Consider the following 15,604-nt stretch of genomic DNA (forward strand, 5'->3'; position numbering starts at 1 on the left):
TCCCCTACTGCCTTGTTTTTGTCAGGACCTTCCGCACATTCTGTACCGCTTGACAAAGGAAAAAAGGGGGCAATCCAAACAATAGAAAACTTTAAAAAATAATGCCAGGCAGAGGACCTGTCTTTTTGTTTAACAACACCTGGTACCTTCATCTAAGGCTTTCGAAGTTTTTTCCAACGAACAAGCTTAGGAAACAATGTCTGCACCTAATGGGTGTTCTAACATACCTAGGGAGACCCTTTATAGTGTCTCTAGGGGCCTGCTTTTCTCTCACAGTGAGAAGACTATAGACATGGGTCATGATGACACCCATGGAAAAATGAGTCCACAGATTAGGGAAGCACTTTGCAAAGGGTTTGCTCTATATTAGAGACTAGATTCTTCCACCCAAAGCAAGATGTGCCCATGTGAACTGGCCACCATAACTGAAAATCAGTCCTGTCTTGGGCGGGGGTAGGCATGCCAGGTTCAGCTTTGTAACTAATTTACGGTAGCAGTCTACCCATTTCACTGTTATATTTTGAAAGCTTTTGACAACACAGAATTTCATATAAAACAATGTACCGACACTATTGTTTTTATCACTATGAAATAAGATTTAAAATGAGGAGGAAGTGTGTAAAGTTATAATTTGAATTGTTTAAAGATAAATTTCAATGCCATGTTCATACATGCATACCCTTATACAATGGAGCCAGCATACCTATATTCATTTTTTTCTATTTTTATTTGGTTTTGATAGGCATACTGCACCGGTTCTTCGTAGGTGCTGTGGTTAGCCCACACTGGTTTTCCACTGGCATGAAGTTTGGCAAGATCACTCCGGAGCCTTTCATTTTCATACTCCAGTTTGTTAATGGACGTGTACCTTGAATGTTCCCTGTTAACGCACTCCATGCTCTAAGAAGAAAAGAAACCATCACTGAAAAAAGTGTGCCTCGTAAGTGATGCATATTTTCTGTGCGTTTGGAAAGACCCTTTCATTTGAGTCAAGTGATGTGGCTCTATTCTGTATCTCTCCTAAATGCCATTTCCCACCCTCACCTCCTCATGACACAGATACACAGTGACAGCTGCGGCTGAACACATTGCAATAAAAGCAACACATACACTACGGCCCATGTTCCAGTAGAGAAAAAGGCTCACTCATGCACCGTATTCTCTGTCTCTAGAACAAGTTGGCTAGATTTAAGGGTTTTGTGTTTATCGGGTGTTGATTAATAATGAACATTAGTAGTAATGTTCCATTATTAATTGACACATAGATTCAATTTGAAATTTTTTCCTGATTACAGTAACACATGTCATAGAAAATCCTACATTGGTTTCCCACTGTTGGGTGATCCAACAGGTTACATACTAAATCCATACAGACTGGGGTCTGATTCTGGACCACTCTACACTCTCCATCTAACAGTTGAGATTGTGCAGTACCATACAGTATTGAGCAATGTAGTTACATGATCAAATTTTACTAACCGATATGGGCAACCCAATTTTAATATGTCTTCAGAAGAGAGTAGGAAACATATTTAAATCACAATATGAGAGGTTTAGAGCAAGAAAAAAAAAAGAGATTTCTGATGCTGTTTGAATTAAATGCTGTAAGAAGTTTCCTAGCCAGGGACTAAACTTTTCTTCTCCCAAAGTTTTAAAAAACATTATATATTCTTACATAAACATGCTTTAAATGACTCTACATTGTCCTTTCTGGTCCTGTGATTCGAATATCTGTAAATTGTGCAGTTACTAATTAAACAAGAGTTCTCTACTGTTGGAGTATTTTAGCATAAAAAATGTACCGTGTATGAGACATCTGTTCTGACGCTCCAAATTCCTATGGTTAAACGCCTATAAGACTATAGATGAGTAGTATGGCTTAGAACTTTCATTTAGAAGTTTCTAAATTTAGGCTTTCAGTGCATTTCGTGGCATGACACCTTAGGTATTAAAATCAGTACATATTAGGTATTCGAAATGTTTACCTACTTGTTTTGGTTTTTTGTTTCAAAGGATAAGCCTTCCTACCACATTTTCTGTTTACTACCTAATGGATGCAGTGGTTCTCAACCTTCCTAATGCCGCGACCCTTTAATACAGTTCCTCATGTTGTGGTGACCCTTAATTTCATTGTTACAAATTGAACATAATTAGAGCATAGTGATTAATCACAAAAACAATATGTAATTATAGATGTGTTTTCCGATGGTCTTATTCGACCCCCAGAGGGGTTGCGACCCACAGGTTGAGAACCGCTGGATTAGAGCATCTTAAAAATATGCAAAAAGGTCTCACTTTTAAATGAAAGGAAACACTCCTGAGGGCAAACTTCCCCAAAACAATACAGAAAGGGGATATGCTTACATGGCTTTTGGCTACCATGCCCTTTGGGAAGGAAGGTTATCAGAGATATTTCTCTGATTGTTAAGCCCTTGCCTGTAGTATGCCTCCACAGAGCTACACCAGGCAGATAAGAGAGTCATGTGGGTCTGCTTTAAGAGAGAAAGGATTGTGTGTGCTAAAATTAGAGTAAATTTGTGATAAATATAAAGGAGGCAGAGTCCTATATAATGTTGCAATTCACAAGGGAAATATTCATCTGAGCAGATCTGGTTGGAAGAGGTCATGGAAAAGATTCAGAATGTTGCTCCTAAAAAGATAGCTACTATTCAAAATGTATAATCCTTCATGCTCTGCTGCTCAATTATAATTTTCTTCAAGCGTTTTCTTATTAAATTAGATTTTATCTGTGACTCCTTTTGGCCCAGTGTTAAGCTAATTAAGGATAATAATATTGATTTATTAAAAAGCCCACAATTTCTAAATGTACCATATTTAAACAAGTGTTGTGAGCATGGCCTGGAAGAACTACACAGCTAATGCATTTTCATGATTTATATTTAAAAGCATATTCTGCTCTGGTCAGTGTGGGTCAGAAGTTACAGCATCAGTTCATGGGTCTTGGGTTCGATTCCTGGTCAAGGGCACATACCTCGGTTGCAGGTTCTGTCCCAGCCCCAGTTGGGGCATGTGCGGGGGGCAACCAATCGATGTGTCTCTCTCACATGGATGTTTGTCTCTCTCTCTTTCTCCCTCCTTCCCCCCTTCCCTCCTGCCTCTCCTTCTCCCTCCATCCCTTCCCTTTCACCCCTCTCTTCCACTCTTTCTAAAAGCCAATGGAAAAATATCCTCAGGTGAGGATTAACAAAACAGTAAAATAAATAAAAACATATTCCATTTTCCTTGACAACAATGGTTTTTGACCTCTCTCATTTCATGTGTTTCTTAAATACTTCTCTGGCAATTTCAGGAATATATCCTTCACTAGATGGTTATCATGTGAAAATAGGCATTGCTTAAATTCTATCTCTGTATTTCTGATGGCTTATTTTTAAGCCCCTTATCTCAATTTCTTTTTTCTTCTTCAAAAATTTAGGATTCTACAGTTTTAATCCATTTCGTTATTCTTGAAATGGTGAAACCCCTAGTGCCTACACACTCTCATTAGGCCAGCTGAATTTACGAGGTGTCTGAATAATAGTATTTTGTATGCGCACTTATTTTAAATTCATGTATGTTCAAAAATAGTAGTTAGGCTAACAAAGAATTTATACAGAACTGGCTTTAGTCATATTTTATGGTTAGTATGCTGATTTTTCAGGCTGTTTTAGGTACTTCTGAGGGTTCTTATTTGTTATGCTATTATTTTATTTAGAAAATTTTATGGGTAGTGAAAAGCAAATTAGTCTTAAAAATTACCCTACATTTTGAGTCCTGATTAAATCTGGTTTTTATGACACTTTCTTGAAAAGAGAGAAACTTTAATAACTATAAGTACAGGTCAAGTAAATATGGAATCACAGACATTACCATGATAGACTTGATTCTTTGTTAGCCGCCCTGGAGCAGAATAAAGCTAAACACCTCCCTTTTCTCCATGCAGTTAAGTTTTTGCACAAATTCCAAGAATCTCACTGAGGCCTGAGGAAAACCTGCAGACTGGGTGGTCCATCCATCAGCCCAGCCTCCAGAGGAGAGGGGCTGCCCGGCCCCAGCATGCACTGGGCAGTGCTGGTGCAGGCCTGCTGTTCCTGCCACTGTGAGTGCCTTTCTAAAGTCCTTTTCCTGAGCGTAAATTATCAGGGACCTTCACAGTCAGTCGAGCAGGAAAGCTCCCAAAGGTCCAGCTATTTAGAAATAACTTACCTTAATATCAGTAACTTCACTTGTCTAGAAAGGAAAAAAAACACTATTTTAATATTATCCAAAATACCACATATTTTAAAAGACATAAAAATGATGATGTACATATTTTTTCCTTGTCTGATGTAAAATTTCAGCATTAATGATTTAATTCTGCATTTACTTGTTCATTTCAATTATTTCAGAAGATATTAACTAATACTATAACAGTGGAATGAATTTAACACATAACAGATAGGACTTTTCTTCATGACATCTTTAAACTGAGTGCTAAGTAAGTGACATAATAGATTGTAAACTCTTAAAGAGCAAAGAATTCTACTAAACTCTTTTTTTTAAATTTAATAGACACTTGAGATTTTTCTCTTTGGGGAGTGGCCTGACTATTTCAGTTATCAAAGTCGATTCTAAATCTTCACATACAAAGAATAGAGAGCAGCTAATACATTCTTTTATGAATTATAGTCATACATAAAGTATATACAACTAACTACTATTTTAATAAGTATCACACTGAGGGCCATACATCCATGGTATTCCACTTTATGATATCCAATTAACCAATCTTTAAACAAATTTATATTGTATACGTATGTGCTAAGTGCTACAGAGGTAATTAAATATGAAAAAAGAGACCTTCCATTCATGGAGAATACAATAAAAAATTGAGTAGTTTAAACTAACATGTATGAAAAAATAGTGAATGATATAAAGTATAATTGTGAGTTAAATTATGTTTCACCAAGTAGGAACTCAAATGCTTTTTAATCAAGGAATAGCAACAACTATTTGGACTGAGATCACGTAGGAAGTGAGATAAAATGAGGCTCTTCTAATCTCTTTAATTATATTAGCAATGGTTTCCATGGTAATTTATTCATGCTTCTTAGACTACAGGTGAGATTCATAAATCCACAAATATTATTGATCCCTAACTATATCAAACCCTCTATGAAGAAAAAGTATTAAATATAATCCACTTCATTTCTAAAGAATTCTATGGCTGAAGAGACAAAAATACATATAAATACAAAATTTTTTTTTAAACAAGATAATTCAAAATATTTTACAGCTAAGAGTGCTAAAGAAAGTCAAAGAAAGGAGAAATAAATGGAGCCTAGACTGGTAGGAGACAAATACATGGAAGAGTTAAAATTTAATATAAGTTTATAAATCCAAAAGCTATTAGTTTAAAATACTAATAAAAGAAATAATCCCATTGTGTGTCAGATTTAAGAAAACAGAGGGAGACCTAAATTGTACAAGCTGAGGAATAAGAAAGGAACATAAACACAGAATGTAGAAGAGATGAAAAGAATTGTAGGATATTATTACCTTTGATAATAAGGAAAAAAATTGGAATGGATAAAGATTTCCTAGAAAAATACTAATTTCAAACAAAAAAAAAACCCCAAGATAAGAAACCTAAGAAGAAGGGAAAATTGAATACACCAAGTATCTTAAAAGAGAATGGAAAAGTAATTGAAGATTTACTGCATTGAAACTTCAATGTCCAGATGGTTCCACAGCTAAATTCTTTCTACCTTTTAAAGAACTGATATTTCTAATATTACTTAAACTATTTTAGTCCACTCATAAAGATGGAAAGCTCCCAATTTATATTATAAAGCCCACATAATGTTAAAACAAGTAGAAAAAAGAGAACTATATACAAATATGATTTATACATACAGATCTTAATTTCTAAATAAAATATTACCACATAGAATCCAGTAATATATCAAAATGGTTGAAGTATAGCTTTTAAGGATTGTATTTTGTCAACCCCTCGTACCTCAGAATGTGACCTTATTTGGAAATAGGATCGTTACAGAGTGAAAATGATGTCATTAGAGTAAGCCCTAATATAATATGACAGGTATTCTATAAAAAAGGAAAATTTGGATACAGAGAAGGACATGCTAGGAGGAAGGATACAAAGACATGGAAACAGGACAGCCATATGAAGACAGCTGACTGGAGAGATTCATTTGTAAGCCAAGGATTGCCAACAATTGCTGGCAAATCACTAGAAGCTATAGCCAGGCCAGCAAAACCCTCCCCTCCAGGTTTCAGAGGGAGCATGGCCCTGTGGACACCTTTGGATTTCTAGCTTTCAGAATTGTATAATAAGTTTGAAGCACCCAGTTTATGGTACTTTGTTATGGCAGCCCTAGCCACTGAATCCAATGACCAACAATGTTTACTCCAGGAATGCAGAGGTGGATCAATATTAGGAAATATCTGCCAACCATAGTCTGTGACATATCAACAAATTAATGAACAAAAACCACATCTATACTAATAGTAGAGGAATATGCAAATTGTCCGGAACATTGTCACAGTAACAGTAACGACCAGCAGGCTGCCTGGGGCGACAAAGCCGGCAGTGGGGGTTAGTGAGGGATGGCCAAACAGCTAAACAGCAGGCTGCGTGAGGCAACCAGCCGGCAGAGGAGTTAGTGAAGGACGATCAAATGACTGAACAGCAGGCTGCATGGGTGACTAGGCCTGCAGGGGGAACAGTTGGGGGCAACCAGGCCAGCCGAGGGGGCAGTTAGGGGCAATCAGGCCAGCAGGCAGAGGCGGTTAGGGGGGATCAGGCTGGCAGGGGAGGCAGTTAGGGGTGATCAGGCAGGCAGGCAGGTGAGCAGTTAGGAGCCAGTGGTCCCAGATTGTGAGAGGGATGTCTGACTGCCAGTTCAGGCCAGGATCGGGCCTAAACTGGCAGTCGGACATCCCCCGAGGGTCCCGGATTGGAGAGGGTGCAGGCTGGGCTGAGGGGACCCCCTCCCCAATGCACAGATTTCATGCACTGGGCCTCTAGTGATGTCATATATACTGAAGAGGCATTTAATAAAAACTAGCAGCAAATCTTAACTCTAAGTTAAGGATAAAAAGATATAATAAGAACCATAAATCAAGAATAAATATTATCTTAAACAGAAAACACTAAAACAATTTCATCTAAAATCAGGAATTAGACTAATTTGTCAGTAATCACTATTATTATTATTTTTAAAAAATATACTTTTATTAATTTCAGAGAGGAAGGGAGAGGAAGAGAGAGAGAAATATCAATGGTGAGAATCATTGATTGGTTGCCTCCTGCACACCCCACACTGGGGATTGAGCCCGCAACTCAGGCATGTGCCCTGACTGGGAATCAAACCATGACCTCCTGGTTCATAGGTCAATGCTCAACCACTGAGCCATGTCGTCTGGGCAGTAATCACTATTATTTAATATTAATTTGCAATATGACAAAAATAATTGCTGTGAACAATAGAAAAGAGATAAAACTTTTGTTGATAAAATTGTATATATCTTAAAAAAACAAGAATCTCAAGGAAAATGCCTACTAAAACTGACAGATAATTTGGCTTTTTATTTTTTTCTATATTAGCAATAAGTTCTTATGTGTGGGAAAAAAAAATGTTGCACTTACAACAGTGACAAGATTTATAAAATACTGAGAAATAAATTTAAAATAAAGGCACAGAACCTATACAAAGAGAACTATAACATCTTATTGAAGAGCATAAAATAAGAAATGAAAAAATGGAAAGCCATGTCACATTCTTGGATGGGAAAATATACTATCATAAAATACCAGTTCTTTCAACATTAATATATAAACTTAATTCCAAACGGAATCCAACCGGAAATTACTAGGAGAAACTAGATAAGTTGAACTTAACATTGATATAAAAATTTAAATTGGGTTTCTGTTTTCTGTCACATGCAAAATTACAATTCAAACGGATTAAAGACTTAGATGAAAAATGTAGATACTGTGTAGTCATTGGAAGAACCTTGTTATTCAAGGAAGGAAATTCAGAAGTTAGAAACAAAAAGATAGACATGTGTGACAAATAAAAGTTTAAAACTTATTGTATGGCAAAAGGATTTGTAAAAAACTTACGAAAAATACATTTATAAAAATGCTACTATTAATTGACAAGAAAAAGACAGCCCAACAGAAAAATGAGCAAAGACTATAATTAATTTACAGTACATTGTCAAACAAATATAAAAAAAATATGCACACTGTACTTAGGGAAATGCAAATTAAAGTTTTATTGAGAAATCACTTTACACCAATCAGACTGACAAAAATTTAAAAGAGCTATAACATATACTTGCTGGCAAGGATGAAAGACAAAGGTAAAAATATGATTTGACAACAAATTTTATTTTTAAAAATATATTTTTATTTATTTCAGAGAGGAAGGAAGAGGGAGAGAGAGATCGAAACATTAGTGATGAGAGAGAATCATTGATTGGCTGCCTCCTGCACGCCCCCGACTAAGGATTGAGCCCACAACCCAGGGATGTGCCCTTGACCAGAAATGGAACCATGACCTCTTGGTTCATAGGTTGACACTCAACCACTGAGTCATGCCTGCTGGGCAACAAATGTTTTAATATTAAAACACACATCCTTTGATTTAGCAATTCAATTTTTATGGAGTTATTTCAAGATATATGCATAAGGATGTTTTTTACAGTATTGTTTGTGCAAAAACCCAGAAACAGATTTAAATTAATTATGAATTAATTAATTCTGAAAAATAGTTGAATAAATGTTGATACATTCCCATCATGGGATATTATTAAGCTGTTATACAGAATGACACAGATCTAAACCAGTAAGGATTTGCAAAGGATATTATTGTTGAGCGAACAAAAAAACAAGACACAGAAAAGTATGTGTAATGTAATCCAATTTTTAAAAAATGTTAAAAACCCTAAATAGGTATCTGTATGTATGTATATGTATGTATATATATTTACACACATATATGAATTCATATATATGAAAAAGTACAAAATAACACCTACTGAATAGTTAACATGTGTTATCTGGTAGATGGAGTATGAGGTGGCATAGAGACATGAAAGGAGAAAAGGAGAAGCAAGAAAAAAGACTGCACTAAAATCATAAGTATATAAGTTATGATTCACTTTATTAAAATTATATATTTTACAAATAAGTATGTAGTTTTTTCCTAAGAAATTAGAAAAAATCAAGATGTTTTTCTACTCACTTGTAGAGATGTTTATGATATATAGTCAAAAGGCAGAATAGTGTATAGTATACATTTATTTCTGTAAAAGAACACTCTACTCATCCCCTGTATATGTGTGCATGAGCAAAGAAAACGTTACAGAATATTACACTGGATCTCTCAGGAGTTGTAACTAGGACTGGGGACAAAAGTAGGAATAATTAACCTCTTCTCCGATTTATTTCATTTAAAAAACCCAAACACAAATAAATAAACTCTACAGAAGTCAGAGTGAAGCAGACTCAGTGGGGGCTGTGAAGACACTTTTTAAAAGAACACAAACCATTCTGTGAAAGAAAAAAAGCAACACTCATGGGGGCAGAGTAAAATTTAACTTGTGTGTCCAGTGTTCAGAAATAAAAGTCCTGGGTATCACAAAGATTTTATATAACAGCTAGGGAAACCACATACACTTTACTTTTATCCATCTATAGTACTCTAATCACAGGACCCATAACCGGGCCCAAAGAGGGGGGTGAATGCTTCCAGAATGCATCTACTCTTTGATGCTAGAATATGGACTATTTATAATGAGACCAAATACCTACTACTACAGAAATACAGCACCATGACTTAAGAAGGGACAGTGGGAAATGCCTAACCCAACTTCTTCATTTCACAATTGAGGAAACTGAGGCCAGGTTAAGTAATTACCATACTCATCTCTTATCTTCCCCCTTCCCTGAACAGTAGAAAAATATTCTATTTCAGAATTTTCCTTTAGAGCAAATTAGTGGTAAATAAGTAACAATGATATTTCATTAGTTCAATAAATAAGCGTTATCCTATCTATAAGAATAAAAGCTTAATATGCTAATTAGACTGGACATCCTTCCGGATGACCTTCCAGAGGAAGCCGGGACTGCGAGGGAAGCCTGGGTCCCAGGTGCCAGAGGGAAGCCAGTGCCAGCAGCCGGGGGAAGCTTACTCTTGCACGAATTTCATGCATTGGGCCTCTAGTATATATATAAAAGCCTAAGTGACCATTGCAACCGAATGGATGAGCGAACAGGCTTGCATGGGGTAACCAGGCCGGCAGGGTGGTTAGTGAGGGATGACCAAACAACTGAGCAGCAGGCTGCAAAGATGGTGGCACCCATAGCCAATAAGGAGGGAATATGCTAATTGACTGCCACTCTCCCAAAGATAGTGGTGCCCACAGCCAATAAGGAGGGAATATGCTAATTGATTTCCATGCCCTCAAAGATGGTGGCGCCCACTGCCACAAGATGGCCAACAGGAGAGGGCCCGGATTGTGAGAGGGATGTCTGACTGTTGGTTTAGTCCTGATCCCTGTGGGATGAGCTGTGTGCTGGTCTAAACCAGCAGTTGGACATCCCTTGAGGGGTCCCAGATTGGAGAGGGTGCAGGCCGGGCTGAGGGACATCCTCCCTGTCTACCCCCCCAGCACGAATTTCATGCACTGGGCCTCTAGTTTACATATAAAAACCAATCCTCAAATGTTATATTAAACAGTTGAATTGAAAAGCACAGAGATGATTTAAGTTGCCTTGTGTAAACCTGTGGAGCCACTGGTTAAAATCACAAGGTCAATTATCAATCATTCACTTACTCATCCTTTTTATGCAACCAACATTCCCTGAACACATACTATACCCCTGATGCTGTGAGGTGATGGTGATACAAACGTTAATAAGACATGGTCCCTATTCACCGTTCAGTGGGGAAGTGAGAAACTGCAAAACAAGTCAGACCAAAACACAAACCAGTTTTGGATGGAAACTCATTCTGACTGGAATTTCAGGGGCGGCTTCATCAAGGGGAAAGTTGATGCTTGAGTCAGGCCATATAGGATGTAGGATTTCAGAGGCAATAGCAAGATAAAAAGCAAGGAAATTTGAGGAAATGATCAGAATTGAGCCCAATCCAAGAAAAGAATAAGGGAGAAACCAGACATTTAACTATTTTGGCCTGAAGATAAAAGTAAGTTTAATAGGTGTGCAAGATATTTGCCACCCTGCAGGAAGTGCTCAGCGAGTAATGTGAGTAAACCCTGACCAACCAAGTCATCTCTGTTCAATTTACTGAATGATTTCATCATATTACCATGTACCGTCCAGGGTCTAAATCTCCCATCATTCCTTTTAGATGTGTGTTTTCAGTTCTGACAGCTTTATATTTCATATCTGAGACCTGAAAGGAGATTAGTAGGTAAAAGTGAATGTAAACTTTATAATGAAAGCTCATGATTCAACTACTATTAATTTTACATTGTTAATATGAGTATTTCCTAAGTGGAGTGAAGGGAACACTTCTTCAGCAAGATTATCATAAATCAGGAACTCTCATTTGGTTCTCCTGTGTTTGGTTGGCCCCACTTTACACTCCTTTTCTGATCAGTGCTAAGCTAAAAATAGATAACTTACAATAACGATTCATTTACATTTTTCTTTCCAAGTCTCAAATTCCTTTCCTCACGGCTATTTTCTATTGTATGCAAATTACCACCTGAAAATCACAATTTTAAAAACATGTTTGAATAACTGTCTTCACCACCTGATTAATTTTTACAATATGCAAATATGACTTACATGGTTAATTTTGTTTGTTATGATATTTCTGCCAACTTTCCTTTTTTTTTCAGGTGGCTACTTCATTTTGTCTCCTAATTTAATTTTTCCTCAGATGTCTTCCTACTTGACAATACTTAGAACACAATATTTACCCTTTTATTTATCTAGAGTTCATTTCTATATAAAACAATTCTTTTAAAAACATTTACTTCTGTAAATTATAAAATATATTCCCCTTGACAAAGCCTAAAAAAAAAAGAATATAATGGTGAAAGTAAAAATTCATAATTCAATGATCCAGATCAGATAACATGTGTAAAATATCCCAGGTACAAGCAATGCTACTATCGCATCCATGCTTTTTTCCTGCATATTGTACAAATTAACCAGCTTAAGGCTTATAATTGGGCAGGGGCTGAATCTTTTCTTGTTTTTATAATACACAGGTTTAAATAGCCATGCTATTTCTGAAGTGACCCTTAAATGCCTTGAAAGTTATTGAATGGGACTCTCAAATCCTGTAGACTTGGGGGGGAAAAAAGGGCAGATAAATCCCATGCTTGGAATAGCAGATTATCAATTTGATGATGAATAAGGGGTTAAGGGAATTTCAAAATAAATACGATAGAAGGGAGGGAGAGAGGGATGGCAGGAGGGAAGGAGGATTTGGAAGTTACTTGCAGAGTTTTAACAGCAGAATGTTATAATTGCTATCCCCCTCCCCCCCATGAACCATGCTGTACATTGAGTCGATGTTTAGTAAATATAAACTAGTTTTCATGTTTCAACATCCATTTTTTAAAACCTTAAAATAAGTTATGTAAAATGGGGGTGAGAAGTATCCAGGAAATACTGAAATAGAGGCTTTTTAGAAAGATAAAAATGTTAATGGAAGGAAACTATAGAAAAAAATTCAGAAAGAACTCTTGGACTAGAGCATACTGTGGGAGGTGATCAAACTATGGGCCACAGAAAATTTTAGGATGAGATTTAATGAAATTATCTTGCGCTGTCACTTATTTCCCTGGTTCTTTTTTTTCCCCCCTAGATTTTGGGTGTCATGTTCTCATTTCATTTGCCTCTAGGTATCTTTTGATTTCTTCCTTGATCTCATGCTTATTTCCCTGGTTCTCCCTCCCCCCACCCTAGATTTTCTTATTTCATTTCATGTTCTTATTTCATTTGAATCTAGGTATCTTTTGATTTCTTCCTTGATCTCATTGTTAACCCATTCACTTTTATTTTTAAAAAATATATTTTATTGATTTGTTACAGAGAGGAAGGGAGAGGAATAGAGAGCTAGAAACATCGATGAGAGAGAAACATGGATCAGCTGCCCCCTGCACACTCCCTACTGGGGATGTGCCCGCAACCAAGGTACATGCCCTTGGCTAGAATCGAACCTGGGACCCGTGAGTCTGCAGGCTGACACTCTACACTGAGCCAAACCGGTTAGGGCTCCCTGGTTCTTTTTTGATGACACTTGGCATCTCCCAGAGGTTTTATGTGACAGAGCATTTCTGTGATGCTCGTCTCAGAGACACCACCGAGGGATGCAATGCTTCTATCAGTCAGTAATGAGGGCCGCTATCTGCCCTGAGCAAGAGAGTGGCGTGGACAGGGCTGTCCCCCGCTCCCATACCTGTTGGTTTGCTAACATTTTTTCCTTGATTTCCAGCTCCATCTTTAGCTGTCTCTCCAGAAGGGCAGCTTTCCTCATGATAGTTGCTATAGTGATCTCCTTCTGATGAAGCTCCTCTGTTAGGTCAGAGATCTCGTTCCGCATTCTTTCCTGCTCACAGCTGTGGTGCTCTCCCTCCTGGCAGAGATGGCTCCTTATCTGCAGCAGAGAGAGTCCAGGGAACATTAACGAGTCCTGTCATTTGTAAAGCAGCTTAAAGCTTTTACTGGTCGCGTTCTGTCTTCTTACCCTACCTTAAAACGTAGACAGGCCGCCTCCACCCCCATTTTCTGATCAATGCTAAGTTAAAAACAGATATTTACAATAATGATTCGTTTACGTTTTTCCTTCCAATACCTTAAAACGTAGACAGGCCGCCTCCACCCCCATTTTCTGATCAATGCTAAGTTAAAAACAGATACAATAATGATTCGTTTACGTTTTTCCTTCCAATTTCAAATATTCATTTCTGACTTCTGTTTTCTATTGTGCATAAATCATCACCTACTGCTGACACCAGTTTGATAGGCAGGTGAAGAAATTATTATCAGACACTCTCCTCCAGCTCACATTGGTATACAAAAAACTGCACGATGGATGTGCACAATTTTGTGAGTTTGGACCCACACTCAGGCTACTATCACCACAATCAAGGTAATAATCATATGCATTAACTGCAAAAATTTCCTTGTGTCCCTTAGTTATTTAATTAGTGTGTGTGTGTGTGTGGTAAGAACACTTAATATGAGATCTATCTTCTTAAATCTTTACCTGCACAACACCTTATTGCTAACTACAGGCACTGTGTTGTGCAGCGCATTCTGGGACTTAATTCATCTTGTAAAACTGAATTGTATGCCCATTGAGCAGCCACTCCTGAGTGCTGCGGTGGAAGAGCACTGAACCCACGATCCAGAGCAAGCAGTTTTTAGGGAGAAAAAATGGGCTTAGAGAGGGTAAGTGATTTGCTCAAAGTCACAAAGCTACTAACTGACAGAGCCAGGACTACAACTTAGGACTCCTGGCTTTAAATTCAGTACTTTTTTTTTTTTTAACTAAATTGTGCTGTACTTTTTGTGATTAAATCCTGTGTTTTTCAGAATCATGTTATGATAAATTTCAAACTTAATGTGTCCATGAGAACATATCACCTCCTTCCTTAGCCTGTGGGGCCTCATATTCTCAATCTCAGCTCAGGATCACCTTGGACTCCTCCCGCCCCCACCCTCCCCAATCCATTCAGGCAGCAAATTCTGTCTCTTGTGTTTCACTCTCTCTTAAATCTCACCCCTCTTCTACCTAGTCCAGCCTCTTACTGCCTTCCTATATATCATTCACTGGCTCTAATTCTTGGTGTTCAGAGATAAAGTACACAGTCACTAATCTCAGAAACCACAGTCCTTTGGGAGAAACAGAAAAATTAACAGTTACAACACAGTGTCACAATAGATATCAGCAGTGTATGGTAGAGGCAGAACGTAGCGGAGGGGTACTGAACCCAGCCTGGGATGTCAGGGCAAGATTCCCAGAGGAGGGACATCAGACTGATATTGAAAGATAAACGGAATCCAGATGCAAGACAGATGGAGAAGGCTCCCAGGCAGAGAACACAGCCCAGGCACAGGGGCGAGTGCACACTCAGAACCGAAAGGAGCGTGTCGCGGCTGGGACTAGGCGAGCTGTCAGGAGTCAGGCTGCAGAGTCACGCAGAGGCCGTCCTCAAGAGGTGCATAAGAATTTACCCCAGGGCACTTCCCTTTAAAGTAGATGTTCTTTCATTTAGTCTGTAAACATTTCAGGATGTCTCTTTAAAAGAACAAGCGCATCCCCCTATCACTCTCTTTTTAAAACATAGCTGGAATACCACTAGAACAGGGGTGGGCAACCCCTCGCACGCGTGCCAAACATGGCACACCAGTAACTTTTGCTGGCACGCGAAACCCTCTCCTATAATCTTCCATTTACACTTTTTTTTCTTAATATCGACTTCTTTATTTTTCAGATAAATTCAGTGTAGGTGCATCTTAGATAAATAAATACTTTTACATAACAAGTTATCTTAAAGACCATAGACATGCATTGACAGGAGAGGGGCAGAGCAATTCCTGTGCCTC

The 15,604-nt window shown here is 37.7% G+C and overlaps 1 protein-coding gene across 1 annotated transcript in view; it reads right to left on the reverse strand.

Annotated features, from left to right (window-relative positions):
- CCDC67 (coiled-coil domain containing 67) overlaps positions 1-15,604 on the reverse strand; it is a 75,738-nt gene that overhangs the window by 11,375 nt on the left and 48,759 nt on the right. Inside the window, exons 9-11 of the mRNA XM_006771940.2 lie at positions 13,452-13,649; positions 11,343-11,429; positions 704-900 (exon numbers count right to left, since the gene is read on the reverse strand). Coding sequence (XP_006772003.1) covers positions 704-900; positions 11,343-11,429; positions 13,452-13,649 — 482 coding nt within the window. The remainder of the gene's footprint in view (positions 1-703; positions 901-11,342; positions 11,430-13,451; positions 13,650-15,604) is intronic.

This window comes from Myotis davidii, unplaced genomic scaffold (genome assembly GCF_000327345.1).
Source record: "Myotis davidii unplaced genomic scaffold, ASM32734v1 scaffold345, whole genome shotgun sequence".
In the NCBI taxonomy this organism is placed as follows: domain Eukaryota; kingdom Metazoa; phylum Chordata; class Mammalia; order Chiroptera; family Vespertilionidae; genus Myotis; species Myotis davidii.